Source organism: Nuphar pumila, chromosome 13, assembly GCF_984573655.1.
Source record: "Nuphar pumila chromosome 13, dmNupPumi1.hap1.1, whole genome shotgun sequence".
Lineage (NCBI taxonomy): Eukaryota > Viridiplantae > Streptophyta > Magnoliopsida > Nymphaeales > Nymphaeaceae > Nuphar > Nuphar pumila.
The window spans coordinates 20972489-20987914 of NC_143261.1; the positions used below are offsets into that span (position 1 = coordinate 20972489).

A 15426-nucleotide genomic window follows, 5' to 3' on the forward strand; every position below is an offset into this window, starting at 1 on the left:
CTACCTGCCAACCCGATCCGTCAACCTGCCAACCCGACCCGCCAACCTGACCCGCGAACCTGAAAACCCGTTTACCCGACCCAACCCATTTATTAAATGGGTTGGCGGGTCGTGTCGGGTTACCCGTTTATTAAACGGGTCGTGTTTGCCACAGCCGACCTGTTTAATAAACGGGTCGGGTTCGGGTTGAGGTATGCTGACATGCCAACCCGACCCGATTGCCACCCCTACTTTCAATCAGTATAAAGTGTAGAAAAAAGATAATTTCTCAAGTATGTGCCCCCTTGACCACTGTACACATGAAAGCTGTCCGTTTGGACAACAGACAGAAAAAGACTCGTACTTTGCCTTCAACCATATGCAAAAGTGCTGTCCGGCAAAGAGAAGACGAGAAGGTAACACAAAAGTAACCCATTAAAAAAGATTGTCCTTTTGATCTCGGAACTGTGTAAAAATGGTGATTTTGTTCCCATTCTTTATAGGCATCTAAGCCCTAGCCTCTAGGCTTTAGCTTTTTTTTTTAAGTCATAACCTCTTATTTATGTTAAAACATAGTAATTTGCGAAAAGGTTTTTTTAATAGTTTATAAATTAAACTAGTTGGGTTTAATATTACTTGCATTTAGCTTATTGAAATTATCAAAATACTTCAACTAAAGTCTTTTTTTACAACCAACTAGTGCACTTCACCTTGTGTTGGGACGTTGCAGGTTCAAAACCCAATGGTATAGTTGTATAACTGACAGGGGGTCTGCCTAACCCCAGCTTACCTTTAAAAAAAAAAAAGTCTTTTTTAACAACTTACATGAAAAAACTTTCATATCAAAGAATTTGCTCTCGAAAATGAAAAACACACATGCAATGAAAGATTTATTAGGAATTTTGTTTTTTTTTTTTACCATTGTTTTCTTTTTTACTATAGGTGTCAGGCGTGTGTAATTTTTGGCGAGAATAATAGTAACTTTAAAAAAAAATCACAGAAACCATCAGGCTATATCCATAGCAACAAAAAGTTTTAAGCGATCAAATAATAGCAGCAAAAATATAGCAAGCAATTGATTTTTTGATATTTTATTTGAAAATTTTAGTAAAAATAAATGTATTAAAAACGAGAAAAATTTGAAAAAAGCAACAAAAATAAAAATACATGCCAAAAACAAAATGAACCTTTTTTTTTCACAAAACAGTCATGACGAACATAAACATCATGATATTTTCATTAAGCCAATATTATCACGATATCTTGTCTGTTTAAGTGAATGGTGACCAAAATATCACATATTTCTCTGTGATATCTTGAATTGTCCCTACAGCTATACCTATATAGCCAGATTACTCAAGTAGGCTTTTATTATGGCTCGTTTTCATGATGAGTCAAGCTGAGCTCAAGCTCATGACGAACTTGAACTAAACCAGCCAAGTTTGAGCTGAAGGTGGGGTTAGGCAGACCCCTACCAGTTATACAACTATACCATTAGGTTTTGAATCTGCAACGTCCCAACACAAGGTAACGTTTACTAGCTGCTCCTACCAGACAAACAGAGCCCCTATTGATTCAAGCTGATTCTTTTACAGACAATACATTGTTTCAAAGTTAAAATTGATATGAACCTATTGCTTATAAGCCAAGCACTTCAACTATTTATTATATATATAGGGTCGGCAGCCTCTTTGAAATTTGAGGCCACCGCCTAGGAGTCCTGATCGGGTGCAATACGTTTGCACAAAAACTGTGCATTAAGCAACACATCGCCCTCCATCAGGTCTTGGGCCCCACACCTGACAAGCCTGTCCCCAAGATGGAGGGTGATCAGGTGCTTAATGCACACATATTTGTGCAATCATATTGCACCTCATCTTTTCACACCGCCTAGGGCCTCCTTTTCCTTTCAAAACTTTTTAGCCAGTCTGAGCATGCCACAAAATAATAAAACAAATGAGAGAAAATGAAAAAAAAAATTGAGTGTGTTTTAAATTTTGTAATGTTTTAATATTTAAAGAGAAGAAGATAAATTACATGGCTGTGGAACGATCCCCACGATCAACCGAAAGTCCAAGTTGAACAAAACTACTTTCTTTCCAATTTTTTTTTTGTTTTTATAAAAAAATTGCACGGCCTTACAGTTCATGGCCTCAAATTATTTAATGAAACAATATTGTTTAGGCATTAGCGTGACAATTTGCAGTGCTATGTTGGGAACCAGAGCAGATTTGACATCTTTACCATACATTGCATCATCCCACAACTTTATTCAATATCTGGACGGTGAAGATGCAAATCATCACTCATCTGCTCTGGTTGCCAAAGGTTTGGATTGGATCTCAATCTGATAGGATCTGCTGAAGACATCGATGTGGTCAGATTGAACCAATAATGCATCAATCTATGATTTTAGTGCCTTCAATAGCACAAAAAATAAATAAATAAATAAATATATATATATATATATATATATATATATATATATATATATATATATATATATATATATATATATATATATATTCCTTTTCATCGTAACCCCTACTTGAGAAACTCAAATGCTTCGTTCACCCTTCATTTAATTTGGTTACATTCTCTGTTTGGATTCCACTAAGCTAGACCAAACCCTCTCTCGCTTGTAATGACCGAAGGGATCAGAGTGTGATCTCGAACTCACATCAAAAGAACATAAGAGAAGAAGAAGAAGAAGAAGAAGTGTAGGAGTGATGGCATAGAGCCTTTCGGACTTTGGACATGTTCCAGTGTTTAGGGAGGAGAGGAAGAGGGTGGTGGGTAAAGAGGTGGGGTGTTTAACGGGCAAAAGGGTCGAATGAGGTTGCATTGTCGTACAAATGACCCACCATCATGGGGCATGAAATTCGAGCTCAACACCTCTTGGGATAGAGACTAATGCCCTACCCAATATGAAGACAATGCCTTTAAGGTATTATTTTGCAAAATATATTATATGTATACTCTTATGCGAGCCTTATCGAGTTTTTTGAGTTTAATTGAGCTCAACAACTTGATCAAACTCGGTTTGTTTATCCACACTGAGCCTGGACTTGTGTTCAAGCCTGGCTCATTTATTTTTTGAACGAGTTTTAGTTGAGCTTAAATGGGTCAAGCCCGAGCTAGCCCGACTCGTTGTGTATCCCTAGTGGTAGTTGCCTAACATTTTTTTTTGCCTATGGCTGGTCTACTAGGCTTTGGAAGGATTTTTTTAAATGTAACCATGCAAATGTGATCTACATGTTTGATTTTATAGGAATCAACTCTTGGATTGTCTGATTCGATGTGATTTTTATAAGATTTAAAAATCTGTGGTCTAAAATTTTCAGAAATATTCAATCCTTAAAAATTGATTGTTTTTTTATTGAAAAGACATGATCCAAGTATCATTTTCTAGCAAATCGACCATGCCAAATACATTTGCCGGGCCAGATTTGCAAAAAACAACATCAAACCCCCTATTTAGTGGTGGTAGGCTCAAAAAGTGTGAGACAACTACCACTTTTTCTCTATGTGTGTGTCCACTACCAACCTATCTTGAGTTGGTATAAATACGTTAAAACTTTCACCTTCCAACATTTGGAATATACACTTGGTCTTATATGCCAACCAACTTGGGTTTGGGAGGCCGGTGAATTAGGTGCGTTTTGATTTCATAATTCTTGCTTCAATTTTTTTTTTTATATTTAGATAAGTGTTGCCCCGATGCTGCTGTTATCACTTCAACTTATAGAAAAGGGAGATTGAAAAACTTTAGATGAGGAGAAAAAAGTGATTAATAATTTTTTTAAATAATCATATTTGAAACTTTCCTATAAATTTAATGATATCCTTGCTTTTTCTGATTACCCACCCATAACAAAGTGTGAGTGTATTTTTGAACCATGCTGAAAGTTAGGTGCCAATTTGAATGTTTCCCTTGTAATTACTATTGGCACAATTTCTTTTGTTGCATGTTGCTGCTGCTGTACCTATTATTATTTGGGGAGATGTGCTGTTCAGAGGTTATTGTACTATTCCTGTTCTCTTGGTTGTCCTATTAACTTTTGTTGGGAACCAAAATCATGAATTGTTTCAAGTTTTATGGGCTGGCATCAAGCTCACAAGCCTACATTATGATTCCATATGGCTGGCCACTTTCACAGGGAGGTGATCATTCTGATCACCAGGGTATTTAATTAAGAGCCCTTTTGGTAAAAAATGTGCCACAAACTAGCTGTTATGTAGCTAGGCAAGTGATATCATCAATGAGCTGTTGAAAACTTTTTTGATATTAACATGATAAAAAAAGTATTTAAGATTTTTTTTTGTGTTTTTTTAAATATTGATTATTTTATGATATATTCTTGATAAAAACTATATTTTTAAAATATCACAAGATCTTTCCCTTGCAAAGAGTTTGCTGAGAACGATCTTTATGACATTTTAAGTCAGCATCTGACTCAAGAGCTGGGGGTGAGGTTACTAGCCTTAGAGTTTTATGCCTTTGGGACGATGATCGTGGGTATGGCAGACTGAGCTGGTGCAGTCAGGTCTTCAATCCAATATATGGTTTCTTGGAGTAATAAATTTATAAAAAGGTTAACATCACAACTTTTTATTTGCTTTGTGGTTACCTTTTTTCACTTTTTGTTAATTTCAAAAATGCCAGAATCGAGATTTTCATAGATTTTTTAGCAAAACTAACTCTGCATATGCATTCAACGTGGTCCATTTACTAGGAATCAATTAATGGATCATCTTAATCGGATTAATAAATGTGATTTTTTATGCTTAAATATTTATGAAAATTCAGAGTCATTGATTTTCAAGCCTTAAAAGATTCTTCTTATACATCGTAATTGGATGATCCAAGAATTTGTTTCTACAAAACCAAGCATCTAGATCATATCCATAAGGTGAAATTTTAGAAAAAAATAAATAAAAAAAAACTATGAAAATCTTATTTACATATTTTGCTGGTTTACTTATTCCAGACATCATAAGTTCGAAACCCACAAGTGGCGTGCCTTGCTGCAAGATCAAAGCTGAGTGTACTCCTCGGTTGTCAGGGAGGACCTCAAGGGTTTTACATATCAGAGGCCAGCCAATGTGTGGTCGGTGATTGGGCGGTCAATAAATTATGTGATTTTGAATCAAATATTCGCATTAACTAGTGAAAGTGGGCTCAAAGTGTTGAACTTTCACAACTTACCTGAGAAAGTGGCCCACTTTCTCATGTAATCAGACATTTCCTTATAAGTTAAATAATGATCTTAAAGATTTAGTGAGATTTAGTGTGCTTAAGCATACCTACAGGGCTTTCTAACTTTCTTGTGATGTTCCCCCAGCTCTGATATGAAAGAAAAAAAAAACTGGTGCAGGGCCCGCAGGCATAATGACATGATATACAATCAATATTATGCTGCTCATAATCAAGTTTAAGATCATGGTCAGTTGGTCCATAGATTCAAATTGGCAATATATTGAACACAATGCCAAATATCTATTCTTTCTAAATTATGCTTCATTATTCTAGTTTTATCAATTTGCCAGCGTCCATCCGGAAGAGAGCTCAGTTATTAAGAACAAAAAGAAGATACAAGACAAAAAATACAACTATAGGATCTCTCTAATACGTTAGGTATCAAAAAATTGATAGGACGTTACATGCTAACCTCCCCTGTGATAATAAAAACATGGCCTCTAGTTAACATATTCTTGTCAGTATTTTAAGGTGGTTTTTACTGGTGCCAAACCTGGTTCTAACTCAGTCTTTGATTCGAGCCTAGTTTTTTCTTAGAATATATATATATATATATATATATATATATATATATATATATATTAACCCATATCTTCAAACACATAAAATATTTGAAAATACATTGGATGAAGTGTCACTGTTGATTGCGCATGATCAAACAGTGACGATTCGTCCTTTTTTTATTTTTGTGTTCAAGAGATTTAGTGGCGGTCTTCACAACCGCTAAATCTCTGGGCAGAAAAACAATAATCATTGGTGGTTCAAACTGCCGCTAAATGTCATTTAAAAAAAAAAAGAATGCATGGCATTATGCCATGCGTTTAAACGTGTTAGAAGGAAAACCCTTATATATATATATATATATATATATATATATATATATATAGTGAGAGAGCACACTCCAAACCTCTGTTTTCAAAAACACACCTGAAGTTTTGATGATAATATAAAACACACCTAAACTTTTCCATGGTTAACTAAAATTCAAAACCCAAGGTTTATTTATGTCAAAGTTGTCATTAAATATATGCTGTAATTTCCAAAACTTAAGTATGTTGTCTTATTATCACTAAAACTTTATGTGTGGGGACGTATCTTCGGAGTTTTATGCCACCGGTATGACGACCTTAGGTATGACAAGCTGATCCAGTGCGATTTCTTTAAGTTTTAAATCCCAAAAAACTTTATGTGTTTTTAAAGAATGTTAAAAAAAATATTGGTTTGAGGGTAAATCAGTGACTTTATCCTATTAACTCAATCGGGGTTAATGATAACCCAAGTTAAGTTGATGTAGATGAACTGGGCGTAAATCTAGGCGTGCTTTTAACAATATAAAAAACTTAAGTGTATTCTTGATTTTTGCTAAAATTTTAGGCGTTTTTTTGAAAGTTTAGCTTTTAGTCATTATCAAGTCTTCACTTTGGTGTAATTACTGAGGCGGGTAGGGTCTCTCTCTCTCTCTATATATATATATATTCTCTCTCTCTCTATATATATATATATATTTATATATATATATATAAACCTTGATGGTCAAAGAAGTTCACATGTTGAATTGAAAAGCGTGTATGAACGAGGCGAATCAGGTAAAAACAGGACTAGATTATTAAGAAATAAAAACAGCACAGACGCAAAGTTCAGGACCCTGTTTAGCCTGAAATCAGGTAAGGATACATGTGAGAGAACACATGAAGCTTGGGCAAGTAAGTTGATGAGCTGCTACTGAGACAAGTGATGCACAATGCTGTATTACAGTAATTGACTAAGCCGATCTGCAGCCGGATCAGGTTCGACTGGACCAGCGGGTCATATGACGCTCCCACTTCCCAACAGATAAGTCAGTTGGCTTTTAAATTCATGAAAACAAAGATTGAATAGCTTATAAGCAAATGAAAAAGAATAACATATAAAACAAAAGTAAACTTACTGAACTGTAATGAATTTGGGCACCCATTTCCCACTGAAACTTAGAGAGAGAAAAGCCTGTGCGTGTGAATGCGTGTTTAGACTTTAGAGAGCGACCTGAAACAAATCATGGAAGTGATTGCGGAAACACAGAAGGCCCACTGAGAGAGAGAGATTTTTCCAAAAGAGTTGTTGGGTGGTGGTCCTCGTGAAAATCAGACGGCAACGAAAAGGATATTTTATTCAAATCTCACGCATTTTTAACCCGCCACAGATCAAGAACAACCAATAATAGGAAAAGAGGGAGACCTACGTGAGCCTGCTGGTGGGAAAAAAGAAAAGGGAAAGAATTCTATGATGAAATCCCGAATATTCTCTCTCTTCCCCTACCCTTCTTGGCTATTATGCTCTCTCTCGCTCTGAATGCCATCTATGACGATCATGCATGATGTGTATGGTCACGACTCACGATGGTCATGGCCAACATGTGTGGGTGACGTCACCATCTCAGAATTTCTGGGGTACCCCCTCCCTCCCCCATTTCACCGTTTTGATTTTCTCCTCGTTTTCTCTTTTCCTGCTTGCATTTCTAATTTGATTTGATGAAACGATAGGTTTTCGAAGGACATCTCGAGGTGGGTATTAAAAAAAACCCAATGTTTTACTGAGAATTTCAATACCTGTGCTGCATAATTTTACTAAAAGTGTGGCTAGAGAATTATTTTTCTTATTTGGCTAGAGAGTTAAGAAAGATCTGAGCTTTCGATTGTCGCAGGCTCAGCTCCGAGCACGACACGACACGTTGTACCATGGACGCCAGCCTAGATTGCAAATCGCGGTTTTTTTTCTTTCCCCAGTTTGTTTGTTGTTTTTTATTTATTTTAATTCTTTTTTCGGTTTTTCCTTTTTCTTTTCTTCCTCCTGGAACACCCTTTTCTTCCCTCTCGTAAATTGTGACGTTTACTCTCTCTCTCTCTCTCTCTCTCTCTCTCTCTCTCTCTCTCGCGCGCGCGCGCGCGCGCTTTGTACCATTTTATTCCCACTGCGTCGGTGTAGGGGGAATCTCATGCAATCTTTTGTAATTTCCTTGGACAATGGGGGAATTGCATGCTTCCTTCTGTCATTTTGTAATTTGGGGATGAGGGTGGTGCTTTGTGTTTCACGTTTTTTCTGTTGTCCTGTGATTTTCAGTGGGAAAGCAGATGTTGGGTGTCTCCATTTCCTCTCCAGTCTGCATTTTCAGCCTGAAAACAATGACGGGTTTTTCCTCACTCGTTTATGATTGCACGATCTGCAGCAGACTCTTCTTCTTCCTTGTGGGAGATGGTGATTTCATTAGTAAAGGGACGAATCTAGTGTGCTTCTGATCAGGATCACCCTCGTCCTTCCTCCCGTGGTTTTTATTGGGGAATTTGGGGTAGAAAGAAAAGCTGTCTTCTTGCTTGAGTTTCTTCCTGGAATGGGTTGTTTCTCTTGCGTTGGTCCTCGGCCAAAAGAAGTGAAGAAAATCGAAGATAACAAGGGATCTGGATATCACATTGAGACTTCCGGTAGTGTTCCATTTTCATTCTTGCTATTCTGAAATTCTGTTCAGTCGTTATGTTGGTTTTGCACCTTGGAGAAGCCTCCCTTAGTGCAGATTCTTTTCCATTGTGACCGGTTTTACTTTGTTATAGAATCTTGCAAGCGAGCAAACTCCTTCAGCAAGCACAGAAAGGATAACAGCCATGAGGGGCCCAAAGATGGTCGAATCGCTGCCCATGGCTTCACTTTCCGCCAGCTCGCGGCCGCGACGACGAATTTCAATCCTACCAATTTGATTGGAGAGGGTGGTTTTGGAAGAGTTTATAAGGGACGCTTGGAGAGTACTGGCCAGGTAAAAATACTCTGTTCCTCTGCTAAATTTGCTGACCAGAGAATTTTGCATCAATTGTTGGATAGAGTCCATTCGATATGCATGGTTCCATTGTTGTGTACTAAAATCAGGGAAATCTTGGTTTGCAAGAATATGAGTGTATTTGTAGTGCTTTCTGAATTGGAGAGCTTTTTATGCAGGTTGTTGCTGTTAAACAGCTCGATCGAAGTGGGCTGCAGGGGAACCGTGAGTTTCTGGTGGAGGTCCTTATGTTGAGTCTCTTGCACCATCCCAATCTTGTCAACCTGATTGGGTACTGTGCTGATGGCGATCAGCGGCTCTTGGTATATGAATACATGCCTATGGGCAGCTTGGAAGACCATCTGTTTGGTGAGTTATTGTGCCTATTAGAATCCATAACCCTTTTTTCTTTTTTTTTTCCCAGCTTCTCTTTGTGTTCTGTTGAAGTTTTCTTTTCTTTTATTTCCTTTTTTTTTCTTTTTTTTTCCCACCACCGTAGGTTGATCTGATTATTTTGCTTTTCTTATGTTTGTGGATGTTCATCCTCTAAAATAAAACTTACCTGCTTGATGGCATTGTCATCGAGAGTGTTCCTCTGTTTGGATTTTATATTACTGGAGTAGCACATTTCCTTTATATGGACTGATTACACTTGTTGCCATCAGTTGCTCATGTTCTTTGCATCAGTTAGAATGCTCTATTGAGTCTTAATATTGTCTAAATACACATGCCGTCTAGTGCATCATGGTTTATTGTACGTGAAGTAGCTATTCCTAGAAGTGACATATTCCTTCTGTGTGCGCACATGCAGCATTCAACGCAAGACTGCTCACAATCCGGGGGTTATGGTACTAGCCATGTGACGAGTGAGGCCTTCAGGAGTCTTCCACTTTCTTTTTGGTTTCTACCCTTGACATTAATCGTTCACTATTTTCGCAAGTTATTTTTACTTGAGAATCATACCAGGGCCGATGAGCTGTGTGTGTATATATGCTAGTTTAGTATGAACCAAGGTTGCCAAACTAGGAAGCTCAAGCAGGAATGATAAGGGAAGCGGAAGCAGAAGCGAGAAGCAAGGCATTTTAAAATTTATAGGAAGCGGGAATCAAAGTATCAATTTTAAAGCGAAATAGGAATAAAAAATGAAGCAATATGGTAACTTAATAGGAATCAAATAAGAAGCAAATAAAAACTAAAATAAAATTGATCATTCTTATATTTCATGATTTTTAGTAGAAGAGTTAAATTTTTGTTAAAATCTAACAATGATGGTTACCAATTTAGAGAAAGTACATGGGAAGTGAGTGGCAGCATGAGAGGAAATACATGAAAAACATGAGAAAAATATATAGGAATCATAGACCATGCGTGTAGGAAGCATAGAAGAAGCATGGGGGAATTGAGATTCCCATGAAGTTTCGGAAGCGAGGAGTATCACGCTTGCTAAGCTAATTTCTGGGAAGCTAAGAAGCTTCTGGTAACTCTGGTATGGACGTAATTCTTGTTAGAACTGGAAAGAATGATATTATTATCCAGGTAGGGAAAAAGTTGATGCATTCAAATCCTTACGTTCTGATAATGCTGGACAAAAGTGTACTGACTGTGTCCAAATTAGTGAATCACTAACTCAGAAATTGTTGAGCCCTTTTGAAATGTGTGAACTTCCTTTATGCAGCAATCCGTTTTGTTTTGCAGAGGATATCTGTGTCCTCGGAACCATTCCATGGATGCAAGCAATAAAATGGGATCTCACACTTTCTGTATCGATTCAATTAGGTGTTTTTCTTTTGATTGGTTATGAACTTATGATAGATGTGGAGACTATTATAGATACCCGGTTTTAATCATGCATCTCATGAATTGCAGTGAGTGCTATTACATTTCCATGCACCTCTGATTGATTAGTTTGTGATTTTGTGTTAGCTGTTTTAATCCCTTCCATTGAAGTAATATGATATCTCTTCTCAAAAGTTCTGCTTCTCAAGGTGTTACTCTTAGCTTAAAAAATTTATATCTATGAATTGCATTACTGATGAAGGGGTGGATTTATTGTATAATCAACATCATCATCATCATTATTATCATGAATGCATATATTTGCATGTGTGCAACCACATATGTGGAGGCGCATGCAACATTTGTTTGACCTTTGCACATGACATAATAAGGAATAAGTTGCATTGCGCTGACCATTACAGATGACAGAAAATATAATGATATACGATAGACCATCCTAGACTGACTACTAGTGGGTTGTTTTCCCTACGATTGTGTAGGCAATGTTGACTGTATATTTAATTTCCACTTGCTAAGTACGCATCCATCTCTCATCTATGAGCTTAATGAATGGGGTGTTTAATGAGATTGGAAGAATGCCTGGTGAGAAGCATTAATGAGCATGGTGAAAATGAACAAGATCATTTTTCTTCTATTTTCCTTTAGATGATGGGCATCCTTAATATTCTGTGTTCAGGATAATTTTCTTGGCTTTACAATGTAGTTATAGCTGTTCAGGTAATAAAACGTCCTGGTGTTTTCATTTTCAGATATTCAACCTGGAAGAAGACCCCTTGAGTGGAACACCCGTATGAAGATTGCAGTTGGTGCAGCTAGAGGTATCGAGTATTTGCATGATAAAGCAAATCCACCTGTTATTTATCGTGACTTGAAGTCTGCAAATATATTGCTGGACAATGACTTTAATCCTAAGCTCTCTGATTTTGGTCTTGCGAAACTAGGCCCTGTTGGGGGCAAGACTCATGTTTCAACAAGGGTAATGGGAACATATGGATATTGTGCACCTGAGTATGCTATGACCGGTCAGCTTACTCTCAAGTCAGATGTTTATAGCTTTGGTGTAGTTCTGTTAGAGTTGATCACAGGACGAAAGGCTGTTGATACCTTGAAGCCTACAGGAGAGCAGTACCTAGTCACTTGGGTACGTTATTACAGTCATCTCCCTTTGTCAAGTTGCCATGATTTTGTTGTACATGACCTTGGAAAATATGGTCCCAGTGCCAAGAATATTCCCTTTTCTGTTTAGGTTAGGTAGTTTGTTAGTTTTTGGATTTCTAAAGCATCTCTTTTTTTCAAAATTTACACTGGGGATCACAAAATCTTCATTTTCTTAGGCAACTGCAAAATTGGAAACAAGTATTTTTGGGATATTCCTATGGCTAATTTAATTTTTGAATGCATGAAAACAAGGCCCCTTAGTAATTTCTATTTAGACAATTTGAACTTTACAGAATGGCGGTTGCTTTTGTTGATCAATTTGGTTTCTTTTCACTCACCATCAGGAACTGTTACTGTTGAACATCAAAAGGATTTTTGTTTCTACCTCTTAACCATACCTTATTGGTTGATCTCAGTCTCGACCCTTCTTCAAGGACCGGAGGAAGTTTACTCAATTGGCTGATCCATTGCTTCAAGGTCGATTCCCCATTCGCAGCCTGCACCATGCAATTGCTATCTCTGCAATGTGTCTTCAAGAGCAAGCCAACACTCGCCCACTTATGGGAGATATTGTTACTGCTCTTGAATACCTAGCTTCTCAGCCATACTTTCCTGAAAAAGATCCTTGCAATGACATAAGATTCTCCCCATCATTATGACCTGGACAATCTGCTGCGAGCAAGTTTACTGAAACATATGAAAGCAAGAAAAAGGCAGCCATAGAGGTTCCATATTGAAATAAGTGTAAAACAGTAGTTTGGTGCTGTTTATGATGTGAACAAGAGGTTTTTATAGTATAATACCAGACGACATAGATGGCAGGAGAAGCCTTGTGCTAAATCCTCAATTGGCTGTTTCATTTTCATCCATAGAAGTGGTTTCGCTGAAGAAAGGTTTGTGGCCTTAAAAGTTTCAGGTGAAGACTCCCCTTCCTCTCTGCATGATTGGATTTCTCAAGCGAAAGGGTGTACTAATGAATTTTGAATGCCAATATTGAAATCATGGAATGGATGAAATTATCGAACAACTGGACTTTCTTCATTAAACCCTGTAAATGCACCTTCAATCCCTTGACTCTGATTAGAGGGAATTTTGTGTTAGCATTATGCACATATTAATACTTGCTATGAGAAAGTTTTCTCTCCCATGATTGGTATGCTTTTCCAAATCTCTTCCATATGTAGTTTTATATTTGTGATAACTCAGCTGGGAATGAAATGTATTTTCAATGGTGTGGTGTTGAGACGTGCAGAAACGTTCTTCATAGTTCATGTGTCAATTTGTTCTTGTTTGTACTGAACGTTTTGTTAACAGACCAGTTGCTGCAATTCATAGAATTGTGCATTATTGCCATTAGCTGCTGTTTATGAACTCTGATTGCATATCTGAATTGAGCGGAGTGGATGGCGATTAAGATAAGTGGTACCAGCAATTTGTTCTCAGATGCAGACAAATTGTCTTCACCATGAAAGCGTACAAGTGGGATTTGGTCTTTTCAGCAGCATCACCTTCATGCCACCTTGTAACCAATTTATGTCTGCAGTCTGCATGCTCTTGCTTGCTTTTTTTTTATAATATTTTTTTCCTTTTCACTCTTTATCTCTTTTAGGTGGTATAGATCCTTGTGATAACTGGTGGTTTTGTGGCTTAGATTGACATCAAGCTTTCTTTTGTGATCGAGTTATTCTGAAGAAACTAAGGTGCCATACAAGACCATGGTGAACAACAGCATTGCAGCATCTCAGATAACTGGTGAAAAATGAAGAATGGAAATTCTGCACATGCTGTAATATACTACAATTCAACAAACCAAGCTGCAAATCCGAAGCCACAGACTACTACTCTCTCTGCTAACATCTACCTATGATACACAGCAGCAGTTTTTTCTCTCATATGTAAGGGACATACTCATGAATCATGATATGGTTTGTGGCTCACACTGCTTAATCGTTTACCTGTATTGTTTCTCAATTTTATGGCAGTGGAGACAACACCCATTTCCTTTCTCATGCCGGCGTCTCCCTCTGAACCTGTGGATCTTTAAAGAACCCCACGCTTAATTATTGAACTTTGAACATTTCTTCTTGAAGAAAATTTGGTTTATGATATTTCTTCCACCCCCCCTGAGCCAGTAAAGTCTATTGGAGGCATTTTTTTTCTAAATGTAGGACTTCCCATATATCAAAATCTTAGTTATACACTTGTACTCCACAGGCATTCATTAGATATGAAGCACGATCAGCAGACGTAATGTTTTTTTGTGCTGATTGTACAATTAAAGTAATTTATGCCATCAAATAAGGAGAAGAAAATCCGGGGCTCATCTCAATCTCTCATGGAAATTATGTTTTATCGGCTGATTATCGAAAGACTGCATTTAATGAGACTGGCTAAAAAACCACCACTTTAAACAGTCATTTAAATGCTTAATAAAATAACATTGGAAACAAATTTTTTTTTTGGCATTGCCCGGGAAAGACCACCTATTTTCTGTCCGCCAGAATTAGAATCAGTTGGCCCGTGTCTTGTTCACAGTGTCTCAGTGTAACTAAAACCTCAGGTCCTCCCTACCCACTAGGGAATGCATCTAACTTTGGCCTTTTGGAAGGGATGCAGTGTAGGTCTGACTCATGACGTCCCTCAACTTGATAATGATGAGTTGCGGCCTAGTTCTCTGAAGCATGCATGCTTGAGAGAGAGAGAGAGAGAGAGAGAGAGAGAGAGAGAGAGAAAGAGAGAGAAAGAGAGAGAGAGAGATTCAACCTAGTAAATTAACAAATAGAATCTGGGGGGCTAGCATAACATTATTAAATAACGATGAAACAAGCGAAACCGTTAAAATTCCGGACGACAAACAAAAGATACGACTAAACCAATAAAAGGTATGCACATGGTCCGTTATGAAAGGTGAATGGTGGATCATTCTTTATGCTGATGGACTTGTTCAATGTCAACCAATTTTCTTTTGCTTTTCTTTTTTGAGTAAATCAATGTCAACAAGAAATGGTTGGAACGCAATAGCCTTCATGGTATACAGATAATAGTAGATAATAAATAAAAGAAAGAATACATATAACAATGGATAATAAATAAAAGAAAGTAGGGTGGACATTAGACCAGGCCTCTCCCAGGCTCCTTAGGCCCCAGCTGTATGTTTGGGCTGACTCACCAGCCAATCTCCAAAAATATAGACTTGGGTCAGTCCGGGGCAGCCTGGCCCATTGCCCATCCTTTAAATAAAGCCGGCAGCCTGTAGGGATGCAAATGGGTCGGATCTAGGATGGAAGTTTTGCAATTTTTGGTGGTTCTGTGTGGGATCTGAATCTGACTCTCCATGTATTTAGCTGTTCCGGATCCCATCTGTTTGCATCTCTAGCAGCCTGGTCCAAGTTTTAGGCCCTTGTCCTAGCCATCACTTTGTTGGACTTGGGTCCCACTCAAGTTCACCTAA

The 15426-nt window shown here is 37.6% G+C and overlaps 1 protein-coding gene across 6 annotated transcripts; it reads left to right on the forward strand.

Annotated features, from left to right (window-relative positions):
• Nucleotides 1-7456: 7456 nt before the first annotated feature.
• Nucleotides 7457-14069, forward strand: LOC149818043 (serine/threonine-protein kinase PBL27-like). Of its 6 annotated transcripts, none has more exons than XR_016427002.1 (7): nucleotides 7457-7779; nucleotides 8336-8694; nucleotides 8821-9020; nucleotides 9200-9389; nucleotides 11567-11958; nucleotides 12392-12891; nucleotides 13585-14069. XR_016427002.1 is itself a non-coding variant. In XM_089984160.1 (7 exons), exons 2-7 carry the CDS (start codon nucleotides 8604-8606, stop codon nucleotides 12632-12634), a joined length of 993 nt encoding a protein of 330 aa, XP_089840286.1. In that variant the 5' UTR covers nucleotides 7457-7779; nucleotides 8336-8603; the 3' UTR covers nucleotides 12635-13230. The 6 variants fall into 6 exon arrangements, 4 of the variants coding, with proteins under 4 accessions (XP_089840286.1, XP_089840283.1, XP_089840284.1 ...); XR_016427003.1 differs by having other exon boundaries at nucleotides 13627-14069; XM_089984160.1 differs by lacking the exon at nucleotides 13585-14069 and having other exon boundaries at nucleotides 11567-11635; nucleotides 11759-11958; nucleotides 12392-13230.
• Nucleotides 14070-15426: the final 1357 nt, after the last annotated feature.

Coding starts and splice junctions, on each gene's coding strand:
- LOC149818043 (XM_089984157.1), top strand. CDS start 8,604: ATGGGTTGTTTCTCTTGCGTTGGTCCTCGGCCAAAAGAAGTGAAGAAA. Junction 9,021..9,199: donor GCTTGGAGAGTACTGGCCAG/GTAAAAATACTC, acceptor CTTTTTATGCAG/GTTGTTGCTGTTAAACAGCT. Junction 9,390..11,566: donor CTTGGAAGACCATCTGTTTG/GTGAGTTATTGT, acceptor TTTCATTTTCAG/ATATTCAACCTGGAAGAAGA.